At 46.5% G+C, this 19,948-nt stretch overlaps 1 protein-coding gene across 1 annotated transcript in view; it reads right to left on the reverse strand.

Annotated features, from left to right (window-relative positions):
* The window catches only part of LOC147665088 (protein phosphatase 1 regulatory subunit 16A-like), a 96,920-nt gene extending 78,105 nt beyond the window's left edge, over nt 1-18,815 (reverse strand). The window contains exons 1-2 of the mRNA XM_086949770.1: nt 18,680-18,815; nt 5,617-5,687 (exon numbers count right to left, since the gene is read on the reverse strand). Coding sequence (XP_086805896.1) covers nt 5,617-5,687; nt 18,680-18,815 — 207 coding nt within the window. The remainder of the gene's footprint in view (nt 1-5,616; nt 5,688-18,679) is intronic.
* Between the last annotated feature and the right edge of the window lie 1,133 nt (nt 18,816-19,948).

Genomic DNA, 19,948 nt, shown 5'->3' on the forward strand with positions numbered 1-19,948 from the left:
TGGTGCCAGGCACCCTTACCGCACCAACACTCCAAAAGTCTCCAAAACGCTGTGACCAGTACTCCGTAAGAATTCCCGACACCGCCATCAGCCGTCGACTGCCTTTCATACGTTCTCGCGCTATCGCGTAGTACCGCAAAGGATCATGGGAGCAGTAGTTTCCGGCCCAGGGCATGCCGGGAATGGTAGTTCCGTCGGATCGCGATCGTGACCCAGGGGGAGCCGAGGTGTGCCCTGCATATCCTGATGGCCCATCACCCAGCTGATGGGCCTTCCTGAGCTAGAGTGGTGGGAGGAGATGATACTGACACCTGAATAGGCTGTGCTTGCCCCTACACAAAGAAATCTCCACCCCCTGTAGTGTGTGTGTGTGTGGTGCCACGGCAAGGAAGGGCAGGGTTTTGTGCACTACAAAGACCTTTCTTTGAAGTGTACTTAATCTAAAGGCTGAATTGACTATAAGTACTGTACCTCCGACACAATATACTCTGAACACTCCTGGATTGATGACATTCTATCCCTCCTGACGCTGCGGTCAGGACAGACTGCCCCTTTGCTGTTTGCTTTGCTGTGCCTGCTTCTTGCTGCTTCTGTCCTGGGAGTGAAAGGACTGGGCTTTTCTTTCTACATCATGCTTTTCAAGTTTCTTCACGGACTTGAGTTGACCTTCCCTCCTGTTGGAAGCCTCAAGGCCATCTAAGACTTAATGTGCCAGCACCTGGGCTGTTCTGCTGAGAGCACCGCTCTGCCAAGTGGTGCCAAATCCAATTCTAAGCCCACCGAAGTGAGTTCTGGTGCAACAAGAAGAAAAATCAATGCATCAGCTTCAAGCATCATTCGGAATCGGGGGCATTACCGCATAACTTGCCACATCCCGCTGCCTGCACTGAAGGGTGGTCCCTGCTCAATGCAAGCCCTAGCCTTTTGACGTAGAGCCTCCGACAAACCACCATTGCCTGAGTCTTCAGCACCACTTCACTGAAGTCCAGGAACACACCGCTCCAACTCCATCACAGCGCCAACTGCAATGCTGTGAAATAGATGCAGCGCAACTTGAATTTTGGCGCCTCATTGATGCATCGTCTCAGGGCTCCAATTTCATCATCAACACCGCACCACAGTTAGGAACTGGGTGTTGTGCCCGCAAATGATGCATCACCTCCCCTGTGCTACGAATAGTCCCTGGATATGGACGGCTCAACGACTCCGCACTGCTTTAAGGAACCAACGCATCCCTGCCTACAGAGACACATCACTTTCTCTGCGCAACACACTGTCCCCGAGCTTCACCATGCCAACGACTTGCATAGCAGTAAAGAACTAACGCATCACTGGCTTTTTCGATGCGAAGCTCCCCTGCACCACACATCAGCTTTGACTTTCAACACATTTACACTACTCTGTCTTGGTCAAGAACAACCATTAATTTCTGAGAATTATAACTTTATTTACATATGAAAATTCATATCTTGAGTTGTTAATGTGGGATTTTTGGTGTGGTGGGGTGGTTGTGTGTGTACACAAATACTTTGCACATTACCTCTGAGGATAAGACTGGCTGCTCATGTAAGCTACCAAAGGGGGTGAACACAGGCTATTCTGAGGGTGTAACTTACCCCGATTTGAGTGAGGGTCCCTATTTGGACAGGGTGCAAACAACTGCCAACTAGAGACCCATTTATAACAGCAAGCATGATCCGTCGCAAGCAAGATCTAATGTCGTACGAACAGTTCCAATAGTCTGGACATGCAATTTGTCTGGCTTCCCAACATCTTTAAAAAGCAAAAAAACATCCTGCTTCACTTCCACGTTCCACCGCTCTCACCTCTTTTTCATTTGTCCATTCTAGCCCATTCAAAATAAGGTATCTGTTAAGTAACAAGGCTTATCATGGTCTTGTGAGGCGTAGGATGGGCAAATGAAACATGGCATAGCTTTCATTTCAGGACAGCAGGACTATCCCTCAGATTAGGAAGTAGAGCAGCGTATGTTACAGAGACCTTACAGGTTTGAACTGTAGACACATGCCTTGGGCAACAACAATCTTACACCTGGCCTTAGATATAAGAGTTAGTGATAATAAAGACAAGAAGGGCTATCAGTGTATATCACTAAACGTCTGCACATGGCCCAGGTGACACCTGTCAGAGCAGCAAGTGCCCTCTGGCCCTGAAGAAATTAAGACAGCATGAGAAATATACTCCCCCAGCACAGCGGGAATTAACATTCCAATATCAATGTTAAGCATATTTTCAAAAACACGATAAGCAGTGGTAAAAATGTGGCATACGCGGAGAAGACGCAAACCACGACTGCAGCCCAAAGAGGACAGGGAAAGATAAAGCTGCTCTCCATGACATTTACAAGGAGTGTGAAATAACATGTGTAACGAAAGAAGAAAACCCCAAAAATAACAAGAGAAGAAAAATATGCAGAAACGTAGGTTGATAGTAAGTATCTAAAGCCGAAGTAGGCGACAGAAGAGGGTTTGAATGCGAGAGAGATGGAGAAACTTAGAAAGTGATAGGGTTGTTTCTATGGAATTTCCTTGAAAGAAAACTCTTTAAAATGATTGTAGAGAGGTAAAAAAGGACAATTACTGGAAGTGAACTGCACTGTCCTTGACATTACAGCGAGAAAGAGAAATCTTCAAGGGAGAGAATGGTTCCCTGATGTGTCAAAGCCGTAGCTACAGACATTGTTCCCTGTTGAAGAAAGGAGGTGAGGAGTTTGAACAAGCAAATAAAAAGACGAGGGCGTGAGGATGCAAGAACTCCAGCCGGCCTGGATGCAGCGGGGCCTGCTGGGTGTGAGCAGTGCAGCAGGACATGTTCTTGAGATTCAGATCAGGGGCAGGCTCATGGCGGCCCTGGGCAGGGAGCGTAGGTAGGGGGCCCCGGAAGATGGGGTCCGGGCGGGGCGAAGCGCGGAGGCCAGTGAAGATGGGGGGGCGTTCAGGGTGTTTGGAAGTGGAACAGAGCCGGAGGCCGCCAAATCCCTGCCAGGGACCGCCACGCAAATATGTATCCATCCTCAGAGGATTATTATATTAAGGATATATATTGGTGTCGTGGCCCCTGGGGTTTGGTGGCCCTGTGCAGGTGCACAGCTTGCACATGCCTAAGGCCGCCCCTGATCAGATTATCTGTGAGAAAGTCAATTGTATTAGAAGATATACAATCATGTATGTATGTATGTATGTATGTATGTATGTATGTATGTATGTATGTATGTATGTATGTGGTATTTGTATAGTGCAAACCTAGCTGACAGGTGTCAGAGTGCTACAGAGGGTCACAGGTACAGTCCGCATGTGAGGGAGGGGTACCAGGATTCATCTCCATGTCGGGCTCTTTGAGCAGGTGTGTCTTCAGATCCCTCCATCTGGACCAGGGTTGGGCGGTCTTGATGGACACAGAGTGATATATCTACCAAGCGATGAAGTATTTTCATGAATATGTGCATCGGTTCTACATAAGGCTTTCTGCAAAAAAAAACTTTCTAACAATAATCTGTAATCTTTTATGTAAAAAAATACATATACTTATAAAAGCAATGCGTCTGTGGAAAGAAAAAAAAATAGGTCAAAAGTTTTTTGTTGAAGCTAAATCCAACTGAGTGATAGATTATGTTTTTATTTATGTATTGAATTTATTTATAAGATTATTAATGTACCAATGTTTTGTCCACTTCGAAGCAGAGAGGATAGGGAAAGGGCAATGGAATTATAATATTTTGCGCACTTGGTAAAGATCGACAGGCACATGCATCAATATTGCTTTTTGCGATGCCTTAATTGCGAAAAATAAGGAATCGCAATTAAGGAATTGCAAAATGCAATGCATCAAGAAATCGCTAAATAAATTGCGATTTCTTAATATTCCTTAATTGCGACTTGCAAATTACGAGTCGCAATTAAGGAATACCTCCCCATTCATTCCTATGGGCCTAGAGGCCCATAGGAATGAATGGGAAGACATTCTCAATTTGCGATTAGCAAGTAGCGAATCGCAAATTGAGAATGCGATTTCAAGGGTTTTCAATGCGATTCCTTAAATGCAATCGCAATTTGAGAATTTGCAAATATTTGCGAATTCTCAAATTGCAAGGGCCTTCACCTTTCATGCATTCCAAAAGCAGATTTTGCGATCGCAAAAGGCCGATTTTTGCGATTCGCACCGTTTGCGATTGCAAAATCCTTTGATGCATGTGCTTGTGAATCTTAAACGAGGGAGAGCCCCAAGTACATACTTGGGGTTGAATATTTCCTTGGTTTCTTAACGATTTTTTGAAGAAAAAAGAAAGTAGAAGAATGAAGAGACAACGAAGTAGGAGGAAGCAAGAAATCAGAGAGGAAGCAAGAAATCTGAAAGAAAGGAGAAATAAACAGAAACAGCTCCAAGTAAGGCTGTCCATATAGAACCCCAGCATAGGGAAGAACCAGGTAACTGCACAGCACTGCACAGCATCACACAGCATTATGTAACATAACATCAAAAGCTCAGAACCCTCAGAAGGGGGCGTGGAGAGCAGAGTGGATTGCACAGAGCGGGGTCGGCTCACTGGATGCAGACAAGGTCTCCCCACAGCTTGGGACATCCCACTGCAGGGTTAATCTGCAGGGAGGGGACAAGGAGCAGGGCTGCCACTGTCCACACACATGTATGTTGACTCTATACGTCCTTTCAAGGCATGCTAGTCCTCTGGTGTGTGTGCAGATGGTGCAGCAACGCGCCCTTTAACCAACCGATCCCCAACACTGTGAGTACAAAAGCAGCCATGAACAGATATATGTTGGCAGTCCTAAACGCCATCGGGTTTGGTAGACATGGAGCTGAGGCACAAGGAGATGAGGACATTGGCCCAGTGTCACGTGGGCAACTGCAAGTTCTACCCGGGGGTCTGTGCCCACAATCCTCAAGAAAGCCACAGGACACGGGTCTTTCAGCACACCCCATTCTGTGACCCCGTCACAGGCGTCCCGTTCCTCACACTTTCCCACAACTGAGGAAGGCACCACAGACGTAAGAAGACCATTGGGTGGGAAAACTGACCGATGACAACCTATAGTGACCCGAGAGGATGTTTACGCTCCCCTCTGATCTTGGATCCAACTCTCCAACCTTTCATTTAGCACAGGGTTCCTGGAGGCCATATTAGTGGCACGGCCATCTATACCAACACCAGCAGATGCGACAAACAACGAAGCACATGTGTGTTGGTGCACAAAGGTGACCACGGCCACCCAACAAACAGCCTTGCCACACTACCTCCATGCTGACCACTTCACCGGTAGGAAAGGTATGAATGCAAGGGAGGCGAAAACAAGGAATAGAATAGTTGTGTAAGAGAGTGTGTGTGTGTGTGTGTGTGTGTGTCTGGTGGGGGGAGTAGTGGAGGTAGAGTGAGTAGCTATGTTGAAAAAAATAGACGAAAAAAGAGAAAATCCTGAATTTAAATAAAGTCGGGAACAGACGATGCATATCAGTGTAATGGTGGAGATCAGAACCATGCAAAAAAATAAGGAAAAAGAACGAGGATGAAACAGTCTGAAGCAGTAACTCGACAGGAGGGATGAAAGGTAGAGGAACGGGTGTTGGATGATTGGTCCTGACCTGATGTAGCGCCGTGAGTCCGTCCTCGTTGTACAGGTTGGGGTTGACTCCATTCTGAAGGAACTGTCGCACTGCAAAAAAAAAATAAGACGAGTTATAGCTCAAAATGCCCGTTCCGCAACCCCACAGCCAGTTGTACGTTCAACATATAAATTCAACGCGTTCTGCATCCTCTGCGTTTATAGACTAGCCTGTCAGATATATTTTAGAAACTAATATATCATCAAAAACTTCAGGAGCACAAATTGAAGTGAATCAAATTTAAGCTGTACAAATTAAATTTTCTTTCCAACTCGTGGCCAAGACGTGTTTCATGATCCCACATTGCTTTATCAGGGAGACACATTAAGCACTTCGTCCATTCGCTACTTTAATTTCACTGCAGTCTTTCCATGAGAGTTCTCTTTCAAAGTGGACATGTGTCTCAGGCTCCGTGTTGCGACATCTTTTGATGACCCATTTTTCTTGTCCAATCTATTCTCTCACCCCTAGTGACACTGAAATGATGCTCTTAACTTTATCGCCTGCACCAACATCTGCTCATCACTTCCAAAGCCCGCACTACGAAGACCCTGGTTAACACACTGGTCCTCCGCAAACTAGACTGTCATACGTGTCTCACCCTAGGTCTCCCATAAGGATGACCCAGGATCTTGGAGATGCGCTGACCATTACAAGTTATAACCTCTACAATCTTATCAGACCCAACTCCCTCTTGGGACATCTTGGGGTGCAACAGATCACAAGTTCTCCAGACTTATCCGAATCTGTCCGTGACATCACCTTCTGCATCCCCAACCCTACACTCTAAGACTACCCCTAAACCATCCTGTACAGATATCTGATTCAGGTCATATTTTTCCTCGGCGTTCTTCCATTTTAACAACCACCCGCTCCACAGAACACTATTTCCAACCTGCGTGCCATGGAAGTTTCCCTCAAAAACCATCTCATCCCCCTAGGTGCCACCTTGGGCCCCTAGGCCTAGCAGCTCTAGGACATGTACCCCAAGACCACACTGAGGGATACTCTGTTGTGGAGATAAGCTTTTGCACTGCTACAATGCCCACCCGCCACCCAACCTCCTGGTGTTTGTTACTAAACACTGAAGGATTCCTGGTAAACTCTGCACAGCACGGCTGATCTAGAGACCACCCAAAAAAAAGCAAATGTACATGTCCGCGGTGCCAGCACCACCATCAACAAGTCAGGTCACTTACAGAAAGCAGCTGAACGTGCACGAGCAGAGACACCTATGAACATATCACTACCTTTTATCAGCAGATGTTCTTGAGAAAAATTACCCCAAAGCAGTTAGTGCCTCTGAAATGCTGGTAGTGCTGCTGGAAATGCTGCAAATGCCCCGGTAGGATACGGGTTTAAACCAAATATATTGACTCACTGCACCTTCCTCTGGAGTTGCCCTCCTGCAGCTCATCTGTGCTCCCTACCGCCCCTAAAGCCTGCACTTCTGCTCCGACCAGCCTCGCCCTCGCCGCCGTTCCACGCATCCGCAGAGCCACCGCTGGAGGAAGATCCTTCTCCTACCTCGCAGCCAAGACATGGAACTCCCTCCCCATTCACCTTCGGCTGACCCTGGACCATCTCTCCTTCAGGAAACAATTCAAGACCTGGCTTTTCGAGCAGTAACGGACCCCTCCCCCCCAGCGCCTTGAGACCCGTCTGGGTGAGTAGCGCGCTTTACAAATGTCATGATTGATTGATTAATTGATTAATTGATTGATTGATTCCGTGCTTAAGCCCTCTCCAGAGAGCAGGAGAGACCTTCCCCAAGAATGTGCACGTTAACCCATAACATGACAGAGATACACATACCACTGTAACTGAACAGGATAATTCCATGTTCGGTCTTTTTAGGGCTCGCCTGCTGTGCGCATGCGCATAGCTGGCGAAGCTCTATAGGGGCTTAAACAGCCTTTAACCAAGCAGCACGATTTCACTGGCGATTTCACGCAGTGCATGTGCTTTTTAGGTCATTGCGCAAGCGCAAGCCCTAAAAAGCGCATGCACAGTGCCACCAGCCGCCTGCCTGCCTGCCTCGCATTACCACATCAAAGGCAGCCCAGCCCCCCCTCCCACAAGCTTCTCAGCGTGTGCTCTGCCTCAGCCCGGCATTTCTCCTCCCCTAATTATTCACTGCCCGGCCTGCTGCTCCCCATGCATCTTGTCACCCTTCCTCCCTTGTCTACCCTGCTTTGGATTAAGAGCCCCCCTCTCTGTTTTTCTTTTGCACGCTGCGGCATGCGTTTTTAAGTTAATAACGCTTGTGCTGTGTGAAACGGGGTGGCAAAACATGACGCCAGTGAATGTTTGTGTGAGAAGCTTGTCCCCAGCTTCAGCAAAGACAACGTGAAGGCCGAAAAAAACGCAATTCATCTGCTCGCCAATATCATAAACAATTGTAAATAACATTAAGCATTGAGAGATGCATACGCATTTCACAGAGAAATCACAAGTATTTTATATTAATAAAGTAGCATACCCATAGATTTTTGAGCTGTCAAAGTGAACGTAATCTGTGATTTAAGAAACCAGTGTCTTGCACTAAAGCGTTTCTTATCTGAGTCATTGTTAAACATATGGTGTAATTGAGTGGTTTTAAGTGTGGTTCAAATGTAAAGGCTATATGCCCTCTTTTAAAACGGCACAGGCGGGTTAATATCCATTATTGTGGCATGGCTGGCTCACATTGTTTGTACCCATGACTAGCAAACCTTTATTTTCTTACTTATTGTAAACTTGTTTTTAAACTTGTCTTATCACGCCCACTTTGCTCGATCTTTCTCCCTGCCTGTCTTTTCCCGTCTCTCCTCTCTGATAAGGAATGGCAGAGGTAAAAGTCGGAACTTCGATCATCTAGAGAGACATACATTTAGCATCAATTGGTATGTTTCTTGTTTCACTTCAAACTTTTGAAGAACAAACTGATTTTGTGCTTCTAAAATGTAGCGCAGGTCAGTTCAAGCTCCTGTTTTTTTAAATTTTACATTGTTTTTCTATAGCACCACTTCACAAGATGGTATTAGAGCACTTTACATGTAACAATAGCTGCTCAGACATAACAACATTAGAACATTTATGAGTTAGGGAGATCAGAAGGGGAGGGAATGGGTGGGTGGATGTAAACGATAAGGGATCTTATAGAGAATTACTAATATGACATGCGCCAATATGGCATAGTACATATTCGAAGTCGCCAATTTAGGGGGTTGGAACTTACATATAAAGTCACGTGAATGAGGTGGAGTAACTTATATTAAAAGTTCTTAGTTAAGGTATCTTGTGAATAGATAGGTCTTGCCTTTTTTGTGGAACAAGAGCATATCCGGAGCAGTTCTTAAATTGATTGAGAGGGTGTTCCAAATGGTAGGTGCACATCTGGGAAAGCATTGTGTATGAGCTTGCACTGCTCGGAATTCATGGGTCCCAGAGCACTGGAGTTCTTCCTGCCGGATTCTTTTACACCGCAAGAGAATTTAATCAGCTCTGATTTGTAATAATGTTAAATTTCTGGTGCCAGTGAGTAAGGTAGCTCTTCTGTTGCAAGTGAGCCCCTCTCACCTTCCCATCTTCCCTCTCTCCTCAACCTCAACCTCCCCTCCTCCCTCTCTTCTCACTCACCCCTCACTCTCTCCCCTTTATCCCCTCCCCTCTCACCACTCTCCCCTCCCTCTCTCAAATCCCACTCCTCACTCACTCCTCTCTCCCTTTTCCTCACCCACCCCTCTCCTCTCCCCATCTCCCCTCTCACCACTCAACACTGCTCCACCGATGCACCCACCACACAGCTCCACCGATGCACCCACCACACAGCTCCACCGATGCACCCACCACACAGCTCCACAGATGCACTCACCACACAGCTCCACAGATGCACCCACCACACAGCTCCACCGAGGCACCCACCACACAGCTCCACCAAGGCACCCACCACTCAGCTCCACCGAGGCACCCACACAGCTCCACCAATGCACCCACCACACAGCTCCACCTACACAGCTCCACCGAGGCACCCACCATACAGTTCCACCGAGGCACCCACAACACATCTCCAAGGCACCCACCACACAGCTCCACAGATGCACCCACCACACAGCTCCACCGATGCACCCACCACACAGCTCCACCGAGGCACCCACCACACTGCTCCACCGAGGCACCCACCACTCAGCTCCACCGAGGCACCCACACAGCTCCACCAATGCACCCACCACACAGCTTCACCTACACAGCTCCACCGATCCACCCGCCACACAGCTCCACCAATGCACCCGCCACACAGCTCCACCGATGCACCCACCACACATCTCCAAGGCACCCACCTCACAGCTCCACAGATGCACCCACCACACAGCTCCACCGATGCACCCACCACACAGCTCCACTGATGCTCCAACTAAGCTCCACCAATGCACCCTCCACACAGCTCCATCAATGCACCCACTAACCTCCACCGATGCACACACTACTCAGCGCAACCACAGCATCACTCAGCGCAACCACAGCATCACTCAGCGCAACTGGTTCAAATATGTTCTTTCAATGTTTCAAGCTGTTTTCAAGCTTTCATGCTTTATTACAAATCACAAAAAGATGTTAATATTTCACTTCTGTTCTTGGACTTTCGTCACAATAAAAAACACTGAACATAATCTTCACAAAATTTATTTACAAAGTTTAAGCTATTGGCATTGCCATTGTTATTTGTAATATCAATACATCTAAGTCACGTAAATACACAACATGTTGCATTACAAATGCTATACGTGTTTGCGAAAGTTATAACTATTAGCATTCTAATTGACAAAGCTATTACTTTATCTATTTTAAAAAATAACACATAAATTAAAAAAAATTCATTTAAGACCAATAGCTCAAACTTTCCTAATGCGAGCCCTATTGCATTTCCAATGCTTGTTTTAGAGGCAGTTATGCCTGCTCACAATCCACATTGGTAAATAATAAAATCCCAGCGAGCCAGTAAGCCTTTGTTTTTTGGCTCAAGTGCCCCCCGGGCATGGTCTGCCCTTTCTTATACTGCCACTGACCCGCAGAGGGCACACTTCACAATTTGAAGATCAGTGCTTTACAAGGAGAAATAACTAACTCTCCTACTGGTCTGGTGGTCTGTTCAATGTGATTTCAACATTCTGCCCAAACTGAAGCCCTTCATTCCAGGTTTGGTTGAATATTGTTTGTTGAAACAAGTACACGTCAAATGTGTCATGGCACAAACCTTGTATGCAGAGTATAATATCGCGGTCTGTGTAGTATATATCTAGGCCTAAAAAGAACATTGAAAACACAACTAGAGAAGGTCCTAGGTTAGAACGCATTATAACTAATTGGCCTTTGGCGGGTCTGGTGCGCTTGCAGTGCTGCGCCTGGTTTGAAACCTGGAGCAGCAGTGCGGTCTGTTGGGAGGGCTCAAATACTAGCAGCAGAATTAAGGGGTGATGTGGGTTCTAGCTCTCGAGCCCTTACTAATGCCAGAATTGTGTAGATTTCTTGTTCCAGAGCAGCAGAGGTGCTCTGCTGTCGGGGAATGGCCAAGCTTGATACCACATATCTGCAGTGTTGGGTTCTAGAACAGGTGGCCTAGTTAGCTGGCACAGTTGTGTGGTGTATTTGTTCTAGAGATGCACAAGTGGTCCGCTGACGCATTTGTGGCTCAGGTGGGATGCAGGGCTGTGAGGGGTTCTAGTTCTAGGAAATGAGGTTTGTTGTGTGAGGGGCACTGGTTCCCCTTTTGGGGTTCTAGAACCGCAGGTCTGTGGAGCAGAGCAGAGAGGCACTGATCGCGGTGCGTGCATGAGAGGAAGTAAGACAAGAGATTGAAATCCAGGTTGCGCTGGAGGGGCATTGGCCGACATGTGCCGGGCAAAGATCACGAGCATTTGTAAAGTTGTGTGGAGAGTGGACTGTGGGCAGAAGAGAGCAGACAGGAAAGGGCTGATAATCACCATCGGAAGAATAGCTGCAGCAACAGGTCAACAGGATAAGGCTTAGAATCAAGTAAGGATCCTCCTCTGAAACACAAGGGGGCGCAGCAGTCCAGTGGCACAGCCCCTGCAGGTACCCTCTGGGAAAGTGGCAGAGTGTCCGAGTGGAGCACGGGTTGGTTTGCATTGAAATGGCCGGTAAGGCTCCCAGAGCTCTTACTGATCAGGGTGAATACGGTAGTGTGCCCTGTACTGGTGCTCACACGAATAGAAAGAGGCAGCCCAGAGGAAGAGGAAATGTAGTGAGGTATGCTACCTCACCATAACGTGCAACATAAAATGTGCATTTGTAAAGCTAAAGCACATGTATCAGGCAAGGGTATCAAGGTGCTGAATGACAGATGTTTATTGTTATGGTACAATGGTATTCATTATATCGACTTCAGAAGGATGAAAGGCTGAGTGGAACTGGAGCGATTTGAACCTGTGACCATGAGGTAAAACACAGATCCCACCTGGGCATACATTAGTCCACTAAGCCACCAGACCCGGCACCTCAGTTGGGCACAAGAATACCCACACTGCTCATATGCAAAAGCAGCTGGACTTCCACCAACATTGAAGGTCAATGTTTGTGGGGTATGTTTGCTGTATCCTTGTCTCACCTACATCCTGCTTATAATTTCTATAGAACCCCAAAACATGCCCAGGGCTCCACTGTTGCAATTAATTGATGTGAGGACACAGACCAGGCTCTGCTTTGGCAACAAGTAAAACAGGGCACGCCTAGCTAATATCTATACAGATGTCTTAGTGGGCTCAGACAGCAATCGATGACAAAGATGCCCTCTTCAAAACAAACAGAGCACCACTACTCAGAGAACTGCCCCACCCACGGCCCAGCACTGCCACCTGGACGCCTCGAGCTGGGCTGTCTGGCAGCACGTGGCCTTGCCTTCCATGCAGCAGGTGGCCTTGTCTGGGGAGCTGTGTAGGCGGCCGCCATTTTGAAACTGGATGAATAACACTTGCCCTCGGGTCTCGCTGCGGGTGTTCAGGTGATAATACCTCGTGACGTGTGCTGTGGGCGATACTGAGCTTTCTAAAAGTGTCTCCAGTTTGAGGACTCAACTATCCCCTGTCTGTCTGTGCCGAGACGCACCTCACAAAGAGACAAAGGCCACAAAGGCGAGTAGATCTGCAGTAGCGGAAGCTGCTCCCAGACCATTGTTGCGGGCTCTATTCACACACCGGAGAAGCACTGAAAACAAAGGTGTCTACAAAGCACACTCGCTGGTATGAGCAGAAACTTTCGGAAACTTGGAGCAGCGAAGAATTCCAGCTCAGAAGCCGCCTATCTGGTGGCACGCAGAGCCTAGGGTCATCGCACCCTGGTGTTTGCAGATTCTGCCACACCAGAGAGTGGGCGGTCCATAGACTTTCAATGTTGTGGGTTGCGGCACCCCACAGATGAGACTGTCCTAAATTGAGACTTCTGGTGGATTTTAGGACATCACGTGAGGTGCTGGATGCCAAACATTGTTTTTGGGAAATTTTTACTTATCTAAAAGCTCACTAGTTGATCAGTGGCGGGTAAGGATTCTCAGACAGATAAGGATTCTCAAATGTTAGCTGTTTGGGGAGGTGTTTAAATGATGCAAAATGTTTCTCCAGGATCCCCCAATGGACAAAGTTTGAGTAAACCTCAGCATAAAGGGTTTTGTCAGAATAGCCCAAGTCTCAGCTACCAGAGAATCAGTAGTTTCACGCTGCAGAGCAAAGAACCCTGAAATTTCTGAAACCACCGACCACCTTTCGAGCTATACAGGTTCTGGATAGTTTCTGGAGCAGGGAAGCTGGATCAGTACGCCCGATCGAGTGCGAAACCAAACTCTGTAAACCAGGCAGCAGAAATCAGTAAAGGTTCTAGAAGATACCCCCTCTGAAGCAATATATTCAGAAGACGGACTTGCATCGCCTTCGAGTCCTCCCATTCTGCCTGCTCCCTTCCTCAGCTCACAGCCTTTCCCTCTCGCTTCATCGGTTCTTCTCCCTGTTTAACTCCTAACTCATGGCACGGATCCCCAGTCCCAATGTTGTTCCTTGATATGGTATGGAAAATAACCCTCCTCACCTTTCTCTCCTCTGCACAAGCTACATCAGTCGAGGCTTCTCTCTATTCAGGTCTTCTCACCGGCCGAAAGACCCTAGAAGAGCCAAGCTCCATCTGACTTTATTTTCCTTCGATCTTTTCAAAGTTCCTCTGAAGTGATCCCCTACAGTGCTGCTACAGCACCACCATTGCTAATTCATACTCTCTCCTTGTTCTCGCTATTTCGATCCTCTTCGTACCCCCTCACCAGAACTGATGTCATATCCGAAATTGCCAATCTTCAAAAAATTCTCCTTCTCACACTTTGCTCTTCATCCTTACTTCTCTGTTCTTAATTCTCTGCCTTCACCCCTATCCCAAACTCTGAATATATACTCCGTCTACTTAGCACCTAATCGAGAGCAGTGACCTCTGACCTTTTTCAATCTCCACTTACCCACTAGGGTATAAGGAGTAGCTTTCGGACTCCCTAACCCGCTACACCCACAATCTCAGATCCACATCAAATTCTCCAAGTCTCACCCAAACCCCCATTGTATTTACAGCAGGCCACATAAAATAACAAAATACATAAGAAAAACTAACAACAAAGGACAGGCAGTGGAATCAAAAATCCCTTCACATTTCAAGTGTAAACAGGATGTATACAAAGCACTCATGGCACTGCATCAAAGCACTCTCGTTGTAACGTGTATGGACCCCTGCTCTGGAGCTCACTTCTCTCTGTCATACAAGTGTGCACCTCCCTCCAAGATCTTACATCAGCCCTTGAAAGCCATCACCTGCTACTACAAGTGGATCCAGACCGAAACAAGAAGAACGGTGACATAGGCCCTCGTCAGCAGCAGACTGGACTACGGCAACACACTCTACGCAGGAATCCCAGCCAAACACCTACGACGACTACAACACATCCAAAACACCACCGCCCGACTGATCGTCAACGTCCCCCGCCGCAGCCACATCACCCCCCACCTGAGACACCTACACTGGCTCCCCGTCGACAAGAAGATCACCTTCTAGCTCCTCACCTACGCACACAAAGCACTCCACAACGCCGGACCAGCCTAACTGAACATCAGACTCAGCTTCCACACCCTCACCCGCCAGCTCCGCTCCGCCAGCCTCGCCTTCGCCGCTGTCACCCACATCCAACGAACGACATCCAGTGGCAGATCCTTCTCCTACCTCACCGCCAAGACTTGGAACACACTCCCTACCCACATACGGCAGACCCAAGACCTACTCGCCTTCAGAAGACTCCTCAAGAAGACCTGGCTCTTCGAGCAGTAGTAGCACCCCCATCCTTCCCTCAACGCCTTGGGACCCTCATGGGTAAGTAGCGCGCTTTACAAGTACTCTGATTGATTGATTGAAACACTCCCTAGTCCATTGAGAAGGTGTGTGTTACTAACTCTCTGTAATGGTAGGTTTAGGTGTGCCTGTTCATTGTCTGTCTTCGTTGTCCACCTAGAATTTGCATACCGTATTTTCTGGCGTATAAGACGACCCCCTACTTTTCCTTTTAAAATATAGGGTTTGGGCTATATTCGCTTGCTTATAAAATGACCTCAGCGTATAAGACGACCCCCAACTTTTGAAAAGATTTTCATGGGTTAAAAAGTCGGCTTATACGCCAGAAAATACAGTATTATCCTCCAAGGTCCTTTCACGCCTCGCGATTGAGGGATCGGTGAACTGAAATGCAGTTCTTCCTATACCACCAATAGCTGAGGAGGGGTGAATAAAAAGTGTATGAATGCTCATGGATGACAAACAGGGTTCACAATGCAGGTGGGGTTCTATGCGACACAGATCTGACGGCCTTACACATTACCTAGAGTTGCTCAGATCAGGCACAAAGGCATTAAAGGCTTAGATGTGTGTGTTCGAGAGTGCAACCCACAGTAGATTACTAATGTGCTACTAGATACATTCACAAGCGTTTCTGGACAGCACGCATCCAGCGAAGAAGGCAGGTTTTGCACAAAGGATGCCGAGCACAATTTATACACAAGTATATTTCTTGTGTGGACTGGGAAATGTTTTTCACAGTCATTCTTAGAAAGTATAAAAAGAGGTTCTATGAATTAGGGGCTGGTGTTGTGTAGGACTGAGTGCTTCCCTTCTTTTCACAAGTGTTTTGCACATCAGGCTCAGTGCTCAGCTATGACTGTGCCAGTCTTCGTGGGTACCAGACAGAGTAAAAGGCAGAGATGTTTCTCAACGGCACTTGTTGCTAGTCTCATGGCTTCACAATGGTCGTCATGTTATCCACCTCAGAACGAAAAAATGCTGAATCAGCCAATGATACTTTTGCACCTTTGATCTGCAGGGTGCACACAGATCTTGTCAACATTAATCCACTGAGTCACACCCCTGCCTGCATTTTTATTCAGTTCTTCTTGCATTGTTGTATATTACGAGTACACAAATTAGTTAATCCTTTAAGGGATTAGGGCTAATTCTGGTGTAGAAGCAACAGTGAGTCATGATGTTTCGGTTAAGATCTGCAAAGCTGCTACATGGTCTTCGCTCAACGCTTTATGTAATACCCTCTCTCTGGACATCTACTTCATCCTTCAGTTGCCTACACTATGTGCTTATGGTTTCTGCTACTGCTCTCTGGAAGGAGAGATGTTTGTGGTTGACACACCCTACAACCACCAGAGGTACCGGAGTCTTTCATTAAAACGGCACCGGCCGTCCAGAGTATAATTGGCCAAGTAAAGGACTCCCAGCACCTGCAAGATGTTCTCACAACACTGTTTGCGTCTTCTAACCTCCATGATTAAGTGATTATTTCTTTTTTTGTCCTTTAGAGACAAACCACAAAGAGGCCTATTGAGTTGCAAGCCAGGCTTGAGGAAACCCTTTGTGTTACCGATAGAAATGTCCCGCGTGACAGGAGCGGCTCTGCAGGTATCGAGTGGTTTGTTTTCCTCACATTCTTTACTTCTTCACTGTGCAGGTATAATATATTCTTTTTTTCTCAGGATATTATTTTGAATTCTTTAGATTTTTAGCCAGACATTCCAGAGGCAAGGCTTTGTCTAGAAGCAAGGCTAGTTGGGATTCACACCTTGAATTTGTTAATTGAGGTAGATGGACTAAAATGGTCAGAAAGAAAGTACTGAAAGTACTGTTAGGCGCTAACAAAGCAGAGACAACAAGGCTTCAACGAATTCAGAATTCTGCGGCCAGGGCTATAGTCGGCCTTCCAAGAAGATGCTCTGCTAGAGCCACCATACAAAGACTCCACTGGCTCCCAGTGGAAGCTAGAATCCAATTTAAGGCCCTCACCACTGCCTTCAAAATCCTCAAAACAGATGGCCCTGTACTCCTCCGTCCGCTTCTATTACCCTACATCCCCCAGCGCAATCTGCGCTCCCTAGGTCAACATCTGGTAGTGGTTCCCCGCACGAAACTCTGCTGTGTCGGGGGTCGCTCCTTCAGAGTCTTGGGAGCAAAACTCTGGAACTTCCTTCCCCCGAACATCCGGCGCCTTGACAATCTGCCCGCTTTCCGCAAGGCAATTAAAACCCACCTGTTCCCACTGTCTTAAGCCTTCGGCCTCCACCAACATTGGCTAACCTTACTGTGAATCTCAGAACCATTTCTACACCACCGCCACATATGTGGTCACCTAGGGTGGTACTTTGTATGGGACACCAGGGACGCCAACCCTATAGTGTTTTGCATCATCATCAATGAACATAAAATAACCAATATTGTTACGGCCAAAAAGGACTGGTGGTGGCTAGGTTGGGGCATGAAATTCCACGCCGCTCACTGAGTATTTTCCACTCTGCAGTCTGTGTACCGCGTAACAGGGTTTTAACCTCGCTCATACTTGCCGACGTTAAGTTGGCGAGTGCAAGTGAGGAAAATTTTACTCCAGACCACCACCCGGCGAGATTTCTCAACTTGGGTGGTCACGGATGGCTGCTACCACTTGTTTTGAGAAACCTTCTGTTCACGTTGAGGAAGCTGCAGCTCGATTAGAACATCTACTCAAGCAGCAGAAAGAAGCTGCACCCTCTTGCGTTGCGTTGCGTTGCGCTTGGTGCCGTTCGCTCTGGACAAACATTCTGCGCTAAAAATCAGAACACATCGGATGACCTAACGCACTCCACCGCTTGCAGAACTCCATATATCAAGGTAGAGCTTTTGGGTCACTTCGCAGAGTTCCACATTGTGGAACTCCACAAATTCCGCCTAGGCCTAGTGGTGGTTACAAACCTTTTGACTTTGTCAATGCTTGTTTTGCCAAGGAGTTTTTTTTATTTCATTATTGTAGCAGCCAAGCCCTTACCAATATATATTTAAAAAAAAGCTTGTATGAATAGCAAAAAAAATATTTGGTTTCAAAAGGAAAACATTGGCATACTAGCCCCTAGCATTCAAGGGAACTACTTTGAGGGTAGATAAGCTCCTTGTAAAAGAGCAGAACACTGTCACTCACAGTGAAGTTAGTCAATGGCTGAAGAGGGATGACCCACTGCCCCATGCTCTAGCTGGTAGAAGAAAAATCTGAGGGACACAACAAAATGCATGAAGACTGCTGCCTCAAAGCCCCTAAAACGAAGTGAATGATATGTATAATGGTAGTAAAATCAAAAGAACTTGCTTAATGTCAGGTCTAAAAATGTTGCACAAGAGCAACTAGCAAGAAGCTGGATGGCAGGCAGATGTTTGAGCTTTTGTGCCACCAGAGAAGAGCTGCTGACATATGTACCACAAGAGCTGCTAGATGGGCAACCCCTGCCCTTGACGAGACTAACACAGAAGATAAAGTGAAATTGACTAAAAAAAATTCGGACTTTAAATGAGTTCATTTGAAGCACTAGTAGGAAAGTTATAATCAGGTGGCACATATTGAAGAAATAACTAGATTTAGGAACAACGGATAGGTGTATACCGACTTGGCAGTAAAAGAGCATCACTGGTAGCAGATGCAGAAACCGGGACTATCCTGACCACTCACCTTCTCGATCGGTCTTCAAGCAGTGTTCAATATCCCCTCGGTTACGACACCTCACAAACAGGGTTCCGGTAAGACCCATAAACCAGTCTCTCTTACGTGTCACTGTCTGAATTAAGGTATCTGCAGATCTAGCCATGGCAGCTGCCTAACAATATCTTCAGCAAACCCCATTTCATGGCAAACAATTAAAGCTTGTAGAGTCTTTTATAGCTTCTTTAATTATATGGAAGAAACCAGTAGGAAAAAATTTAAGACAACAATCACAATTACAACAATTACATTTACATACAATACAGTGTACGTCATTGGAAAAAAGACTACAACAATGCATTTTAAAAGTTTCTAAATAACTAATACATTACCATGGGGTGGTAATAGAATGAGTAAACAATAAGAGAGGAAAGTTTGGTGGACTCAAAGATTGGATTGTATAAGACCGAGAGGCTTAAATGAATTTATAGATCTTTTTTGTACATTTGAGGGCTGCCTGATTCTGATACTGTATACTTATTGTTTCTTTGCTATACTTTTAAATCAAGTTTTATTTTTCTCCAATAGGCATTTGTGAAATGTAGGTTTGGTTGGAAACCACAAAATGTTTACATTTAACACTCATCACTCCTAGAAACCTTGATTCAGATGACTCCCTATAGCCTTATAGCCCGCCGTAGAGGGCTATACGAGCTATTAGAACATTGGAATGTTTGGAGCTCAATTGAAAACAATGGAGTGCTCAGGGCTTATAATGGCTGGTATAAGCCTGGAGCTCCAACATTCCAATGCTTCTTTGTTCTTAGCTCTGGCTAAGAACAAAGGCTTCAGGGAACCTGAGGGGATTCCAATCCCCTCACGCTCCCAAAAGGCTTTGTTTTCTTTGATAGAACATTCTGTCCTCTAGTGACAGAATGTTCTAATAGCCTTATAGCCCTTCGTAGATGGGCTATACCGCTATTAAAGTCCCTCTCCCTTGTTAAAGGCCCTCGCCTTCGGCTCGGGGCCTTTAACGCTGGAGAGGGCCTTTAATAGCCGGTATAGCCCTCTAGTTGATCAGTTCATGTTGGTGAAATATTTTCACAAGGAATCAGTTTGAATCGTCAGTCTCAGGGAACCCTGTTTCTTATTTTAATTGATTGGTAATGTGGGCAGCAAAGATGGGTGCTTGCCAAAAGCAAGCATTGGCATAACCAATAGGTCATTCCTTTGGGAACGATTGACTTTGCCAGTCTTTTTAGCAATCCTGTACAACATGGCTAAAGAGGAAACCAGAAT

Source organism: Lissotriton vulgaris, unplaced genomic scaffold, assembly GCF_964263255.1.
Source record: "Lissotriton vulgaris unplaced genomic scaffold, aLisVul1.2 SCAFFOLD_850, whole genome shotgun sequence".
Taxonomy (NCBI): Eukaryota; Metazoa; Chordata; class Amphibia; order Caudata; family Salamandridae; genus Lissotriton; species Lissotriton vulgaris.